A 16,884-nucleotide genomic window follows, 5' to 3' on the forward strand; every position below is an offset into this window, starting at 1 on the left:
TGACCTTTCTTATGAATATAGAAACTTTAGTTAAGAATACATTGACCTTTGTTAGGAATACAGTGACCTCTGCTAAGGATACAGACCTTAGTTAAGAATACGGTGACCTTTGCTAAGAATACAGAGACATTAGTTAAGAATACAGTGACCTTTGTTAAGAACACAGTGACCTTTCTTAAGAATACAGAGACTCAGTTAAGTATACAGTGACCTTTGTTAAGAATACTGCGACATCAATTAAGATATCAAGAATACACAGACCTTTGTTAAGAATACAGTGATCTTAATTAAGGATACAATGACCTTAGTTATGAATATAATGACCTTAATTAAAAATACAGCTATAATGACCTTAATTAAAAATACAGCTACCTTAGTTAAGAACACAGTGACTTCAGTTATGAAAAAAAAAGTTAAGAATACAGCCGCCTCAATGAACCATCAAAGCTTCCTTTGTTAAAGAGGAGACAAATCTCAGTATTACGGTATTCGATAAAACCTACAATGCTGAGCTCATCTGCATAAGGGCAAACTTCTCGTTTCTTAATAACAACCCAATTTCAGTCTGTTTGTCGTACAGACATATGAGATACTCCCAAAATTTGGAAAACAATTTTATTCGATGTCTTCGAAACTTGATGCAACGTAGAAGGGGCCGATCACGAGCTGCTTCGGTGTAAGTTAATAATAATAATAATAATAATAATAATAATAATAATAATAATAATAATAATAATAATAATAATAATAATAATTATTATTATTATTATTATTATTATTATTATTATTATTATTTTATTATATTATAACTGTTGTAAGAGCTCCACAATAATAAAAATGTTGCGAGTTCGTGTATAATTCAAAAACCCTTTACAAAGCTTTCGAACCCTTCCCTGAGTTCAACTTCAGTCCAAAAAGAATTTTTGGACTGAAGATGAACCCGGGGAAGGGTTCGAAAGTTTTATAAAAGGTTTTTAAATTATAAACAGATCATATATGAACTCGCAACACTTTTTGTCATTGCGGACCTCTTAGAACATTAAATATACTCTCACTATAGAGAGTTTTTCCCAGTAATAATAATAATAATAATAACTAAAATCCCAACAGTATCTGTAAGCTTTTAATATGTGATACAAGCTCTCCCAGGGATAGAGTCCTGACAATTACCCCGCCATGGAGGGAATTCCACACTTCCTGTTCTATTGCATGTGAGTTTGGCTGACTGACTGGTCTTTATCCATAAACCTCGCATGATCCTGCAGCCGAGTGTGGGATGGAAAGGAATTTAAAATCTGGGGCAAAGGTCAAGCCCTGGGACCTATGCGGTCATTCAGCACCGAAAGGGAATTTGCGAGTGAAAAGGTTTGAAAGGAGAGCCTCGCAGTTGCACTATGAAACAACTGTTACGAGAAGGTGGCAAGTAAGAAGGAAGGAGGAGACTATGAACGGAGGTATAGTCAAAGGAACGAAAGGGGTTGCAGGTAGGTCACGAGGGGACGCTGCAAATAACATTCAAGTAACGCCTACAGCGTACCGTGTGAGGTGCACTTATGGTAGTACCCCCATACGGGGTGCAAGAGAGAGCATCAAACTTGGGGATACCAGTATATGGCTGAAAGCACGTTGATTCGGTTACTTGGTGACAGGGTAATGTTTGCTGTGCAATAGTGCATTGAATATAAAAATATATAGTGTGGCGTTCTGGGTTGCACCCGGCCTCCTTAGGAATCCATCAGTTTTCTTACTATATGTGCGTTGTTTCTAGTAGCAAACTCTTCTACGTATCCTAATTATTATTATTATTATTATTATTATTATTATTATTATTATCCATATTCATATGGAACCTACCCACAGGGGCCATTCACTTGAAATTCAAGCTTCCAAAAACTATTATTGTGTTCATTTAAAAGAACCAACGGAAGGCAAATGGACAAGCAGAAAGAATAGATTTATTTGTTTTGTTTTTGTAAAGTAGAACACAAATTAACAAATCAATAAATATACAAAGGCCAAACGCACGAGCACTGTTACACGCGCGAGCACCCCATTTCACATTATGCAGTGACTGGAGACCATGAAGCCTGTCTAATTTGTGTGGGCAGACAGCATTCCTCCTCTCTTCTCAGTCGTTGCCTTGTAGGTCTTCAGGAAAATTAGCATCCCACATCCCCACCCCCGCCCCCCACCCCGAGAGGACCATTTCGCTAAGCTTCCTATTTTACATCTGACGGGGTGGATGTAATGAGAGATGGAAGCTGAAAGTTAGCTTGTAAAGATGTCGAGAGAGAGAGAGAGAGAGAGAGATGGAGGTCAATTAGAACTGGAGGAAGGAAAGATTGACGCTCAGACCTCGTAGTCAGGCAGGCACCACACGGAAACGGAGAACTACGCCCTCTGGCGGTAATGCCTTCGTCGAACGAGAACTCTTCCCCTGAAATAACCGATGGAAACTTTGTTCCCATCCGAGATTAACTCTTTGCAGCATCCTCAAAGCATTGGAGTTTGCCTATCCACTCGACAGAAGTTTGGCTGGGATGACTTGCCAGGCCGAGTTGATACAAGGGAAATTTTTATTTTTTTATTATTTTTTATTTTCTTGAACGTCGTTGCTACTCGGTTTCCTCTGCTTAGTGACTCAAGGTCTATTAGAATTTGTTTCTTGTGCAGCTTGTTTAATTTTCTTACGGATCTAATCATCTATTTATTTATTAATTTTGCAATTCATCTTTTTTTCTAATCAATGATCTCCTCTTTCTGTATTTCACATTACCTTCTGTCACTTTCGAATAAACACCATACTCGTTGGAGGTTTGAATTCCAAGTCAATGAAATGGCCCCTGTGGGATTGTTCCAATGAATAATTTTCATCTTCTGAATAATAATAATAATAATAATAATAATAATAATAATAATAATAATAATGTGTGGCGCCATGGCAGAGTGGTGTTAGGCCGTCAATTGACTGGTTAAGCAACATTGGGGCTGGTCAGTCGTTGGATGGGTGACCGCTCTCCTCGGCGTTGATTCCTTGGGAAAGGATCTTTACCATAATTTCCTCAGTCTACTCAGCTGTAAATGAGTACCTATTCCTGATGGGGTAGGGTCCAGCTATGGGTTAAATAGCAAAACTCAGCAATGATGGAAAGAAATGAAGGATTAAACGACAACAACGTAAATGGAACCTCTGGCAACAGAGGAGCTTCGTCTGGCAGCCAGGTATTCAGCCCAATTGAAGGGGAAGACGGTCAGGTACTTGGAGGTCGTCATCCAGCAACTGACCACCACAACGACAGTAACCAACAACCAGAGACTGGAGCTACAGAAGCAAACCAGAGACTGGAGCTACAGAAGCAAACCAGAGGAAGAAATGGAGAAGAGAAGAAAATAAGGAAATATGGAGATGCTACATCAGAAGCAACCCGATGGAGAGAGGATATAGAAGAAGGTTGGTCAACATCTGGAATGAGAGGAATAACACCCCCCAAACAGAGCAGAGGCTGGCAGACCAAGTAAGGAACATAAAGAAAAAGAACTGGCTCTCCCCAACAGAAAGAGAGGAATTGGAAAGGGAAATGACACACGGCAACGAATTACAAGAAGACGAACTGAGAGACGATGCTACAGAAGACGACAGGGATGATGAGGTATCAAACAACGACAGACGAAGAAACACCGACGAAGTAATAGACAGGATGGAATGGGTAGAAAAGAAATTAAGGGAGAAAACAAGTGAGGTCAATGAAATAATGAGACTAATACACACCACCAATATCACAGAAACAAATAACTTGACATATGCAGGAGCAAGATTAGTAGCAGAACTGATGGGGATACGAACACCAACACCACCAACACAACTGACCCAACAGAAACCAAAACAGCAACTGCCTTGGAAAAGGCGCCTGGAAAAGCAAAGCATGGTGATGAGATCGGACTTCAGTAAACTGAAAGAGATGGCAGAAAAAAGGCTAAGAAGCAAGAAAACAAGGGAGGAACTGAACGAGAAATACAAAGTACAGGAGAGGGGACTAAACAACACAATAGAAGATGTAAAACAGAGGCTTAAGGCCAAAGCACATAAGATCCAACGGTACATGAACAGGAATAAGGGATACCAACCAGAAAAGATTATACAGCCAACTAAGAGGGGAAGACAACCACCAAGAAATTCCTGAAGCTGAACCAAGTAAGAAACTCTGGGAAAACATCTGGAGCAATCCGGTATCATACAACAAACATGCAACATGGCTCCAGGAAGTCAAGGCTGAAGAAACAGGGAGAATAAAACAAAGATTAACTGACATCACGACAGACACAGTCAGACACCTACTAAAGAAAATGCCCCAGGTCCCAATGAAGTCCATGGATACTGGCTCAAATACTTCAAGGCCCTACACCCAAGAATAGCAGAACAACTCCAGCATTGTATCACAAATCACCATGTGCCCAAATGGATGACCACAGTAAGAACATCCTTAGTCCAGAAAGACAAGAATAAGGGATATATAGCCAGTAACTACAGGCCTATCACCTGCCTACTAATAATGTGGAAGTTACTAACAGGTATCATCAGCGAAAGGCTATACAACTACCTAGAGGATACAAACACCATCCCCCACCAACAGAAAGGCTGCAGAAGGAAATGTAGGGGCACAAAAGACCAGCTCCTGATACACAAAATGGTAATGAAGAACAGTAAGAGAAGGAAAACCAACCTAAGCATGGCTTGGATAGACTATAAGAAAGCCTTCGACATGGTTCCACATACATGGCTAATAGAATGCCTGAAAATATATGGGGCACAGGAAAACACCATCAGCTTCCTCAAAAATACAATGCGCAACTGGAATACAATACTTACAAGCTCTGGAATAAGACTAGCAGAGAGGGATCTTCCAGGGCGACTCACTGTCCCCACTACTCTTCGTAGTAACCATAATTCCCATGACAAAAGTACTGCAGAAGATGGATGCTGGGTACCAACTCAAGAAAAGAGGCAACAGAATTAACCATCTGATGTTCATGGACAACATCAAGCTGTATGGTAAGAGCATCAAGGCAATAGATACCCTAATCCAGACTGTAAGGATTGTATATGGGGACATCAGGATGGAGTTTGGAATAGAAAAATGCCCCTTAGTCAACATAAAAAAGGGCAAAGTAACAAGGACTGAAGGGATAAAGCTACCAGATGGGAACAACATCAAACACATAGATGAGTCGGGATACAAATACCTGGGAATAATGGAAGGAGGGGATATAAGACATCAAGAGATGAAGGACACGATCAGGAAAGAATATATGCAGAGACTCAAGGCGATACTCAAGTCAAAACTCAACGCCGGAAATATGATGAAAGCCATAAACACATGGGCAGTGCCAGTAATCAGATACAGCACAGGAATAGTGGAATGGACGAAGGCAGAACTTCACAGCATAGACCAGAAAACGAGGAAACATATGACAATACACAAAGCACTACACCCAAGAGCAAACACGGACAGACTATACATAACACGAAAGGAAGGAGGGAGGGGACTACTAAGCATAAAGGACTGCGTCAACATCGAGAACAGAGCACTGGGGCAATATATGAAGGCCAGTGAAGATGAGTGGCTCAAGAGTGCATGGGAAGAAGGACTGATAAAAGTAGTCGAAGACCCAGAAATATACAGAGACAGGAGAATGACAAGCAGAACAGAGGAATGGCATAACAAACCAATGCATGGACAATACATGAGACAGACTAAAGAACTAGCCAGCGATGACACGTGGCAATGGCTACTGAGGGGAGAGCTCAAGAAGGAAACTGAAGGAATGATAACAGTGGCACAAGATCAGGCCCTAAGAACCAATTATGTCCAAAGAACGATAGATGGAAATAACATCTCTCCCATATGTACGAAGTGCAATACGAAAAATGAAACCATAAACCACATAGCAAGCGAATGTCCTGCACTTGCACAGAACTAGTACAAAAAGAGGCATGATTCAGTAGCAAAAGCCCTCCACTGGAGCCTGTGCAAGAAACATCAGCTACCTTGCAGTAATAAGTGGTACGAGCACCAACCTGAAGGAGTGATAGAAAATGATCAGGCAAAGATCCTCTGGGACCATGGTATAAGAACAGATAGGGTGATATGTGTAAATAGACCAGACGTGACATTGATTGACAAAGTCAAAAAGAAAGTATCACTCATTGATGTCGCAATACCATGGGACACCAGAGTTGAAGAGAAAGAAAGGGAAAAAATGGATAAGTATCAAGACCTGAAAATAGAAATAAGAAGGATATGGGATATGCCAGTGGAAATTGTACCAATAATCATAGGAACACTAGGCACAATCCCAAGATCCTTGAAAAGGAATCTGGAAAAACTAGAGGCTGAAGTAGCTCCAGGACTCATGCAGAAGAGTGTGATCCTAGAAACGGCGCACATAGTAAGAAAAGTGATGGACTCCTAAGGAGGCAGGATGCAACCCGGAACCCCACACTATAAATACCACCCAGTCGAATTAGAGGGCTGTGATAGACCAAAAAAAAAAAAATAATAATAATAATAAGTGGTACAAACACCAATCTGAGGTAGTGATAGAAAACGGTCAGGCAAAGATCCTCTAGGATTGCTATAGACCAGACGTGACGTCGATCAACAAAATCCAGAATAAATTATCACTCATTGATGTCTTAATACCATGGGACACCAGAGTAGATAAGAAAGAAAGAGAAAAAAATGGATAAGTATCAAGACCTGACAACAGAAATAAGGATGTGGGGTATGCCACTGGAAATTATAACCATAATCATAGGGACACTAAGCACGAAACCAAGATCCCTGAAAAGGAACCGGGAAAAACAAGATGCCGAAGAAGCTCCAGAACTCATGCAGAAGAGTGTACTACTAGAAACAGTGCACATATTGAGAAAAGTGATGGACTCCTACGGAGGCAGGATGCAACCCGGAACCCTTCACTATAATAATAATAATAATAATAATAATAATAATAATAATAATAATAATAATAATAATAATAATAATAGAGGAAAAGAAAATATTCCATCACAATGAAGTCTATCAGTCGCTCTCGTTTAGTTTGTTTGAATTCGTTATAGTCTCTGTAGGTTGGGCAGATTTCAAAGGGTGCACATCAGACCTCTCACATCTTTCAACACTTTCCCCACACGTTCCTTGACCCTCTATAGATATTGGAAAACGCACGCACAAACTAAAAGCAAAATATATACCGAATATTAACTAAAATAAAACAAAATATATATAGAACAGAAACTAAAATAAAATAAAATATATACGGAATAAAATAAAATAAACATAATAAAATAAAATAAATACAGAACAAAATAAAATAAAATAAAATACAGAATAAAATAAAATCAAACAGAATAGCTTAAAATAGCTGCCGAAAGAAACGACGGCGGTCGTTAGGTCTCGCAACTCGTTTTACTTTGCTGATGGATGGGGTTGATTGGGGGGGGGGGGGGGGGGGATTGGGGAAAGTCCGCATGCACGCAAACGCCGAAAATTTATTATTCTATATCTTGCGATAAGGAGTTCCCAATCGCGTGATTCGTCTGATCATTTTTACAGATTTCTGAGAAGGATTCACGACGTGGAACGGCTGGTCGCGGATTGATTGATTGTGTTTTTTTTGCTCTGCCGGCGGAAACCGAAACGGATTATAAATGAAACAGAAAGAACGCAGCGGGGCGAAAGGAATTTTGGCATCACGAAAAAACTTGCGCAGTATGAACGTAAATATATAATATTAGTGCGCAGTTGCACTTCGTTGTTCTTCCACGCTTCTGTATACTCCTATGAGTCTGTGCGCGTAGACCAACATAGGGCAGCGTAAGTATGAATACATATATACATACATATACATAGGCGCACACACACACACACACACACACACACACATATATATATAATATATATATATATATATATATATATATATATATATATAATATATATGTGTGTGTGTGTGTGTGTGTGTGTGTGTCCTGAGTGCGCGTGTAAACCAGGAAGGAATGGAAATCTCTCATCATGCTATAATACTAAAACTGTTCTTAGCAACATTTCAGGAAAGTGCAATTCAACTTGCCAACCTTGCAACAGCAGGAATTAATTACATTTGTTGCTAATGATCTTGCCACAAAGTTATACAATTCCAAATATCTTTGAGCTACGCGTTCTGTATTATTTTTCTCTGTGACGCGGAAAAAAAAAACTGTCATGGTCAGCGAAAATTATGTTTTAAATATTTACAGTATTTCAGTCGTGATAAAAGATGAGTAATGAGTTGTATTTTTTATACTAATAAAAGCCAAGTTTTTGGAGACGACAAAACCAAGAAAAGCTGGAAAATAAATAAATGACGATTATTGTTATACTTACTTTTTTCACTTTATCCTGCTTACTTCTTTTTCACTTTATCCATCCGCCATAATACCGATCAATGAATATTCGTTTTTAGTCTTTTAAGCAGCCTCAAGTGTTCTACTGAATCTTCCGTATCCGGACCAATGGTAATACGGATACGGGAGTTTCGGATACCGTCGGACATTTCAGTGGATCCTTTTAACCTTTATTCCAGTCATCAATGGGCAAACAGGAATGTGAATTCGTCTGCTAAATACTAATTTGACCTTTTCATAAGCGCGGATATGCATACGTACATACATACATACATTTATATATAAGTATGTGTATGAGTGAATGTGGAATATGCAAATTCATACGTGCAGAACTTTTTGCGCGCAAATACGAACCCGAAATTCACCACCGCCGAATCTGACCGAGAGAGGTGACTGAAAGGAATATGAATATTTCATGTATAAGAATCGCCTCTCCCCCAACCCCCCTTCTCAAGTCGGCGAAGTGAAATGTTGGCGGATGTTGGAGGGAGCGGAGGAGAGGGAAGAAAATCGCGTGAAAGACACCTCTCTCCATCACAGGTAAAAAAAACTCTCCCCCACAGAAAAAAAAAACTCCATCACAGGTCGAAAAAACTCACCATCACAGGTCAAAAAACTCTCCATCACAGGTAAAAAAAACTCTCCATAATAGGCAAAAAAGAAAACTTTCTATCACAGGTCAAAAAACTCTCCATAACAGGTAAAAAACTTTGCATCACAGGTAAAAAAAACTCTCCATCACAGGTAAAAAAAAAAACTTTCCATCACAGGTCAATTAAAAACCTCCATCACAGGGAGTAAAAAAAAACTCTCCATCACAGCTAAAAAAAAACTCCATCACAGATAAAAAAAAATCCATCTCAGGTAAAAAAAAACTCCATCACAGATAAAAAAAAATCCATCTCAGGTAAAAAAAAAACTGTAAAAAAAAACTCCATCACAGATAAAACATTTAAAACTCTCCATCAATAAAAAAAAAACTCCATCACAGGTAAAAAAAAAAAAAACTTTCCATCACAGGTCAAAAACTCTCCATCACAGGTCTAAAAAAAAACTCTCCATCACAGGTAAAAAAAAAAAAAAAAAACTCCATCCGATGTAAAAAACAAAAACTCTCCATCACAGATAAAAAAAAATCCATCACAGGTAAAAAAAAAAAAAACTCCATCACAGGTAAAAAAAAAAACTCCATCACAGATAAAAAAATCTCCATCAATAAAAAAAACTCTCCATCACGTGTCAAGAAAACCTCTACAGGTTTAAAAAAAAATCGGTAAAAAAAAACTCCATCACAGGTAAACAAATAAAAAAAAACTCTCCATCACTTGTCAAAAAAATTCGTCGCGCAAAGTTCTTCGGCAATTTCTCTGGCTGCGGTCTTAGATTATACCTGAACAAAACAACGTAATAATGTCCTGTCATTGGCGGACGATTACAAAATATAGGGGCGAAAGTATTGCAGAGGATAGAAACATACACGGACCTTTTCTGAAGATCTAACGTTCTTTTTTTCTGGATCTGCTGCAATCCATTGCAATTCTAGCCAGACTCCTACTGTCTGCCGTAAGTTCCATTAATATTCAAAGGAGCTTCTGTACCAAAGGCACCTGACATGCACTGACTAGACGGTCTCCCGTTCAAGAACGGATCAAACTCGAACGTTGTTTGCGAGGTTACGGCGACAAATAGACATATTTTGTACATTCATAAAAAACGGGAGAAAAGACAGGTAATAAAGGCGACATCGCAAGAGAAAACAATTAAGTTTGCCCTGGAAGAATAGGAGTTATTAAAGATGGCATACGAAAAAAAGGAAGTATTCTATTTTGTCTATGAGCGAGAGTTGCGCCATCAAACACTGGCCTTCCGATTCTTTGCGAGTCTTGTAAGGGGGTGAGGGTGCTGTCCCCATACCCTTATAAACCCTGCCTGCTGCGGCCTGCCAAATCGTCTCACCACCAGGTACTTAGCAGAGAGTTCCCATCCGCCGGTTTTCTCCCGCGACTCGAATCTTAGATCCCCTTCTTTGGTAGGCGAAGGTGCTACCGATTACACCACGAAGACCATTATTCTTTATGGGATTAGCCAACTGGATATAAACTTCATTAAATAAGAAATAGGCCCGTAGCTAGTTAGGTAGAGTGTCAGTGCACCTCACGCTGTAAGCATTAATGAAGCCTCTTTACAGCGTCCCTTCGGCAACCTAGATGCAACCCCTTCTATTCCTTTGACTGTACCTCCGTTCATATTCTCTGTCTTTCATCTTACTTTCCATGTTCTCCCAACAATTACTTCACAGAGCAACTGCGAGGATATTTTCCTGCTGTTACATTTTTCAAACCTTTTAATTCTCAATTTTCCTTTCAGTGCTTGTGGCCTTTGGCCTAAATTATATATTCCATTTCACTACGGTAAGAAATAAAGTGGCACAGAGATATGCATTTCTAATCAAACACATCCTTTTAGAACATTACTCAGAAAAATGAAAGTTTTAAGAATTATTTGATTGCGTTGAAATTTTTATAAGATATCCACTTTCTTTGTTTATAAATTGACAATGAAGGCCCTGGAAACTTGAGTTTTAAAGGGGGCATAATCACTTGGAAATGAAGAAGCCAGGATTAAAGAATGGGAACTATACTTAATACGTGCTTCTTCAATATAAACGTCCACACTTGTGAGCAAACCTTCGCTTCCTGGTGTATTTGATAGTGGGTCATAATGAGGCCACAAAACCAACGGAGTAAGAGTAAGCTGTAATCACACTTTTGATAAGGTCAGTAACATCTGTGAGAAGATGGCCAATAAATAAAGACTAAACAACCAACGTACGTGAATACACACAAACAAAAGTAAGTATAAACATCACTCAGTATCCCTCTGGCCAGCTTTTGGAAGGGAACAACTTAGAATATTTCAAGTTGAGGAGAAAACTTTAAAATATGATTATTCTCTCCTCTCCCTCTCAGGCTATAAATAAACTTGCTTACTGAACCCATCTGAGGGACGGAGAAATGCATCTTATTATATTTCACTCCTTGAATATATTACCTTATCTATCTTGAGAATGCCAAATGATAAATGATTTTGCAGAGAACACTTGGGCTGGTTTTTAACCTCAAACCAGCAGGAATTATACTAAAGGTCCCCTACGGACTTTGCTACAGGGTTTCATCATCGTTGGGATGAAAAACGAGAGAGAGAGAGAGAGAGAGAGAGAGAGAGAGAATTTCATTTTCCATTACGGGAGTAAAGGTCCCATGCAAGGGATAAGAGAGAGAGAGAGAGAGAGAGAGAGAGAGAGAGAGAGAGAGAGAGAGAGAGAGAGAGAGAAGAGAAAATATGTTCACCACAATAAGAAGCACACAAAGAGCAATTATTCCTTTGGTTGATTGTTACTGCATAAGAATAATTCCTCTTGCTGCGAATATTATCTGTTATATTACCGCTATAAAAATATAAATAAAAAATAAGAAATCCTCACTGGGGTCCATATTTCCGTAATAAAAATCAGCTGTTAAATCCACATAATTTACACGGGACTGTTTCTTTTCTTCATTTCCATTTACGTGTTGGCACTAATATCTTGAACTGATAAATACTGAAGTAATAAAGAAAATATTAAGATTATTCACACCGTCAGAGGTGACTGGTTCACTAATGAAAGTCTAAAAGGAGAATTCTGACGGTGGGGACGTCACGTACCGCGCCGAAACTCAAACCGCGGCTGAACGGCAACTCCTTCTAACGGTTACGGGAGGTTATATGCCGACGGCGCCTGTCATTCATGAGCGGTCACCCGTACAAGGACTGACTGAACCCAATGCTCCCAATGCTGTCAAAGCTGAAAGGGATGAAGACGAACTAAAATGAATACAGATGATGAATCTGGTAATGAAAGAATAAAGAGGAAGAGTTATTGCTAATAAGGAGAGAGAAGAAAAAACGAGCAAGGACAGGGAGAAGACGAATGTATAATAAAAAGGAAAGATTAACTTAGCCAGAAGACGAGAAGACATGAACACAGGAAATGGGAGAGAGAAAATAAATAAACAAGAGATGAGAATAGCATTCAAAGCTCAAAGAGACGACGGAGGGTAGACAGAAAGAAGAAAGCGGGAGAAGAGGATTTTGATTTGAACTGATTTATATAAATTTTTGGCAGTATGCCAAGCACAGGGGCAACTAAGGCCATTCAGCGCTGAAACGGAAATTGACAGTAAAAGGTTACATAGGTGCAGCAGGAGGAAAACCTCGCAGTTGTACTATGAAACAATTGTTAGGAGAGGGTGGACAGTAAGACTGAAGAAAGAATATGAACGGAGGTACAATAAATGGAATGAAAGTAGATGCAGCTAGGGGCCCAAGGGACGCTGCAAAGAACCTTAAGTAATGCCTACATTGCACCGAATGAGGTGCACTGACGGCGCTACCCCCCTACGGGGGCGGGGGAGGAGAAGAATAGCAGATGTGAAGCGAAAAACGCAGTAAAAAGAGAAAAGGAAGACGAATACAAGAACTAGAAGAACAAATGGGGGGACGGACTGGAATGTAGAATTTTGGCCAAAGGCCAAGGGCTGGAACCTATGAAGTCATTCTGCGCAGAAAGAGAAATTTGAAGTAAAGAGGTTTTGTAAGTTTAATAGGAGAACAACCTCGTTCTTGCCCTATGAAGCAATTGTTAGAAGAGGGTGGAAAGTACGATGGAAGAAAGAGAATATGAACGAGAATTCTCCTTGTATTTTAATAAATTACTTACACTTTTATTTCTTTATTTATTTGTTCATTTATCTTTTTTCTAAAAACTGATCTTCTCTTTCTGTATTTCCCTTTACTTTCCGTTACTTCTTTCGAATGAACACCCTGTTCCTAGGGAGCTTGAATTTCAAGTCAGTTGACCCTTTGGTGGGCTTGTTCCATATGAATAAGGTTCGACTTCTGATTAAATAATAATAATAATAATAATAATAATAATAATAATAATAATAATAATAATAATAATAATAATAATAATTGATTTTATACAAAATTCTTTCAATTCTCCTTATGGTATAAAACCAATTCTGTAAATTCTGCCATTGTTTTAAATATAAATTTTTGAAAGAAGGTCTATTTCCAGCAAACACAATAATAATAATAATAATAATAATAATAATAATAATAATAATAATAATAATAATAATAATATAAAACTCTCTTACTGGACTCTTAAGGAGGCAGGATGCAACCCGGAACCCCACACTATAAAAACCACCCAGTCGAATAGGATGTCTTGATAGAAAAACAAAAAATAATAATAAGGAAGCAGAAGATGAGATACGAGGTCCAATATTGTTATTATCATATTTCAGAAGATGAACAATATTCACATGGAACAAGCCCACCTAAGGGGCCGCTGCCTTGAAATTCAAACTTGCAAAGAATATTGTGCTCATTAGGAGATAGGAGAAGGTAAAGGGAAATGCAGAGTGAAGAGATCTCACTAATTAAAACGAAAATAAACTAATAAATAAATTAATAGATAAAAATGTATAAAAATGCGAGGATAATAGCATTACAGTGGTAACGTATTGCATCTTCGGTTGAAATTGTGCAGTTTCAATTGTGGAAGTTTATTTGCACATGAGTGGCCAACCATTAACCGACAGGAACAGCGGGGTGAATAAACACAGTAAATGGAGGAGAGGGGGCCGAATGTAACAAGGAGAAAACAGCTAAAAAAAAAAAGGAAGGAAAAGGGTGAACACAGCAAGAAGCGGAGAGAAGATTACAGGGGGGCACTGTACGCTTCGATAAGCTCTTTTATGTGCACGGACGTAAGTTCACGTGGGATAAGAGATATCAGCTTTCGCTTTTGGGAGTTGGAGGAGGAGGAGGGGTAGGGGGAAGGGGGGTGGGTGGGGGTTGGTCGGCTGGTTAGTTTAGGCCTAAAATTCAAAGCCGAACAAAATCACACTCTCAGAGAGAGAGAGAGAGAGAGAAGAGAGAGAGAGAGAATTTTGCTGTTCAGTTGCCTTACATTCTGACCAGCCGTTGTCCTTGCTAAGCTGCAACAATATATATATATATATATATATATATATTATATATATATATATAATATATATATATTAAATATATATATGACATTATATATATATATATATATATATAGATATATATATAATATCTATATATATATATATATATATATGAAGGCTCTCCACTGAAGTTTGCAAACACTGATTATTTTGTCACTAACAACCAATACAAGGAGACTGGCGCATGAAATTAAATATTCCGTCTTCGAATCACGAGGAGATTTAAATGGACATCCAAATCCTTTGCCTCGCTTACGTTTTCTATCACATACCTCAAGGGCATTTCGTTTTCTTTCAGTAAAGGCCAACATTCATAAAAAATATATAAAGCACTGACTGACTGACTGACATTAAAATCTACCTGGCGTCATAACTGCGAGGTCACTGGGCCGCAAATACTAATAATACTATATATATATATATATATATATATATATATATCTATATATATATATATATATATATATATATATATATATATATATATATATATATATATATATATATATATATATCTACTTATATTCATAAACCATTTAATCATTGGATCGACATACTGACAGTGTATTCTGGAAAACAAAGAATCTGATAGAGAAATAAATGTCACACTAAATTCGTTTAATTATTTGTTCATGGAATACCATCACAGAATAAACAGATATTTAGTTAGAGAGATAAACGTGCGAAAAAAAACCACAAACAGAGACAGAAAAAACCTAAAAAAAAAAAAAAATAGCTCATAAGATATGATGTATATCTGCTCTAGAAATTTATGCGCGGAATTTTAATCATACCCGCGCATGCGTATTAACTCGTGTGTATATATATTATATATATATATATATATCATATATATATATATATATATTATATATTATATATATATATTATATATCTACTCACCACACAGTCTGAAGTATGAAGAGAAAGCAGAGTGGGACAGCCCCTATTCTCCAGCGGTCACGTGACATTGTGGCCGCTACCCCTGAAAAAAATAAAGGGAAAGAAATTATAATTAACATTACCAGAGAATGATGAACTGAAAGAAAAGCTGTTAAAATAAATCTCAATTGTAATTTGTAAACAAACAACGGATGGCTGGTAAGCAAAATGTAAGCAGTTGCATACGAATTTGATTCCAAACTTTTAAAATTAGCAAAATACTTCCACATTACTTTGGTGGAAGATGATTTGGAGTTAATCACTTATATCACTTATATTACCCAATTTCATGAGCTGATTTCATCAAGAAATATCCGAATCTGTTGTTGAATTTATTCTTATTTGATAACTTCCAAATATTCCACCGTTTACACTCGAGCAAACTCTACAATGCTGTTCCTTAAAAAATGTCACTTAACGTAACACTCTTTCATTCAAGTAACAAAATGGTTTTGAGTCGCATATTTACCAGTTTTAACACCTTTGTTTCACATTCAGCTTGGCCCAGATAAAATCGTTTCTTGCAAAACACCGGGATGAATGTCAATACATGACAGTTGCCAGATGTCTCCTAAACCATTGTAAATGTACGTTTCAATAATACGTTTGAAAAAATGAAATACAATTTCACTAACTTTCCACAACACCACAAAGACATCACGTTTGTCCGTTCTTTATATACTAGATGTCTCCTAAACCATTGTAAATGTATACGTTTCATAAATCATACATTTGAAAAAATAAAATAAAATTTCACAAACTTTCCACAACACCCCAAAGACATGACGATTTGTCCGTTTTTTATATACTAGATGTCTCCTAAACCATTGTATATGTAAGTTTCATAAATCATACATTTGAAAAAAATAATAAAAATTTCACTAACTTTCCACAACACCACAAAGACATCACGTTTGTCTGTTTTCTTTACATACTAAATGTCTTTCCAATCAGAAGTTTCACTGCGAAGGAAAGATGCCTTTTGGCTAAAGGTTACTTAGTTCAAATGAAGTAACAGTTGACTATTAAATATTAGAGGGCATCTCTATTTATAGGGCATCCTCGGCGCGTTCTTGTGCCTTACCGGAAACCCTTGAGATATTGAGGAGCTTATCGGAGGAAACGGATGCTGAGAGAAGTCCATCTTGCTTGGTACATTTCAGAGTTACGATAAAGCGGAGAGAGGTCAATGGAGCTTTTGCTGAATATCCGAATATCTGTTTCTCTCAGAGAGAGAGAGAGAGAGAGAGAGAGAGAGAGAGAGAGAATGGATTCGTCCAGATCGGCTTCAGAATACCTCTCATTACAAATTATATTAATATTAATTGAGAGAATATAAGGGAAGTGAATGGATTCGAATACATCGGCTTCAGAATACCTCTCATTACAAATCATGCGAATATTTATTATTCACAGAGA

General features: G+C 37.8%; 1 protein-coding gene across 9 annotated transcripts in view; it reads right to left on the reverse strand.

Annotated features, from left to right (window-relative positions):
* Window positions 1-16,470, reverse strand: part of LOC135215479 (glutamate-gated chloride channel-like) — a 104,228-nt gene extending 87,758 nt beyond the window's left edge. For 2 of the 9 annotated variants that reach the window (XM_064250231.1, XM_064250228.1), the window contains exons 1-2: window positions 15,935-16,275; window positions 15,427-15,508 (exon numbers count right to left, since the gene is read on the reverse strand). In XM_064250231.1, coding sequence (XP_064106301.1) covers window positions 15,427-15,494 — 68 coding nt within the window. In that variant the 5' untranslated portion in view covers window positions 15,495-15,508; window positions 15,935-16,275. Of the gene's footprint in view, window positions 1-15,426; window positions 15,509-15,934; window positions 16,278-16,351 lie in introns of those variants that run through there. The other 7 variants (XM_064250227.1, XM_064250230.1, XM_064250229.1 and 4 more) reach the window with 7 other exon arrangements.
* Between the last annotated feature and the right edge of the window lie 414 nt (window positions 16,471-16,884).

The sequence above is a fragment of the Macrobrachium nipponense genome, chromosome 5 (assembly GCF_015104395.2).
Source record: "Macrobrachium nipponense isolate FS-2020 chromosome 5, ASM1510439v2, whole genome shotgun sequence".
Classification (NCBI taxonomy): Eukaryota; Metazoa; Arthropoda; class Malacostraca; order Decapoda; family Palaemonidae; genus Macrobrachium; species Macrobrachium nipponense.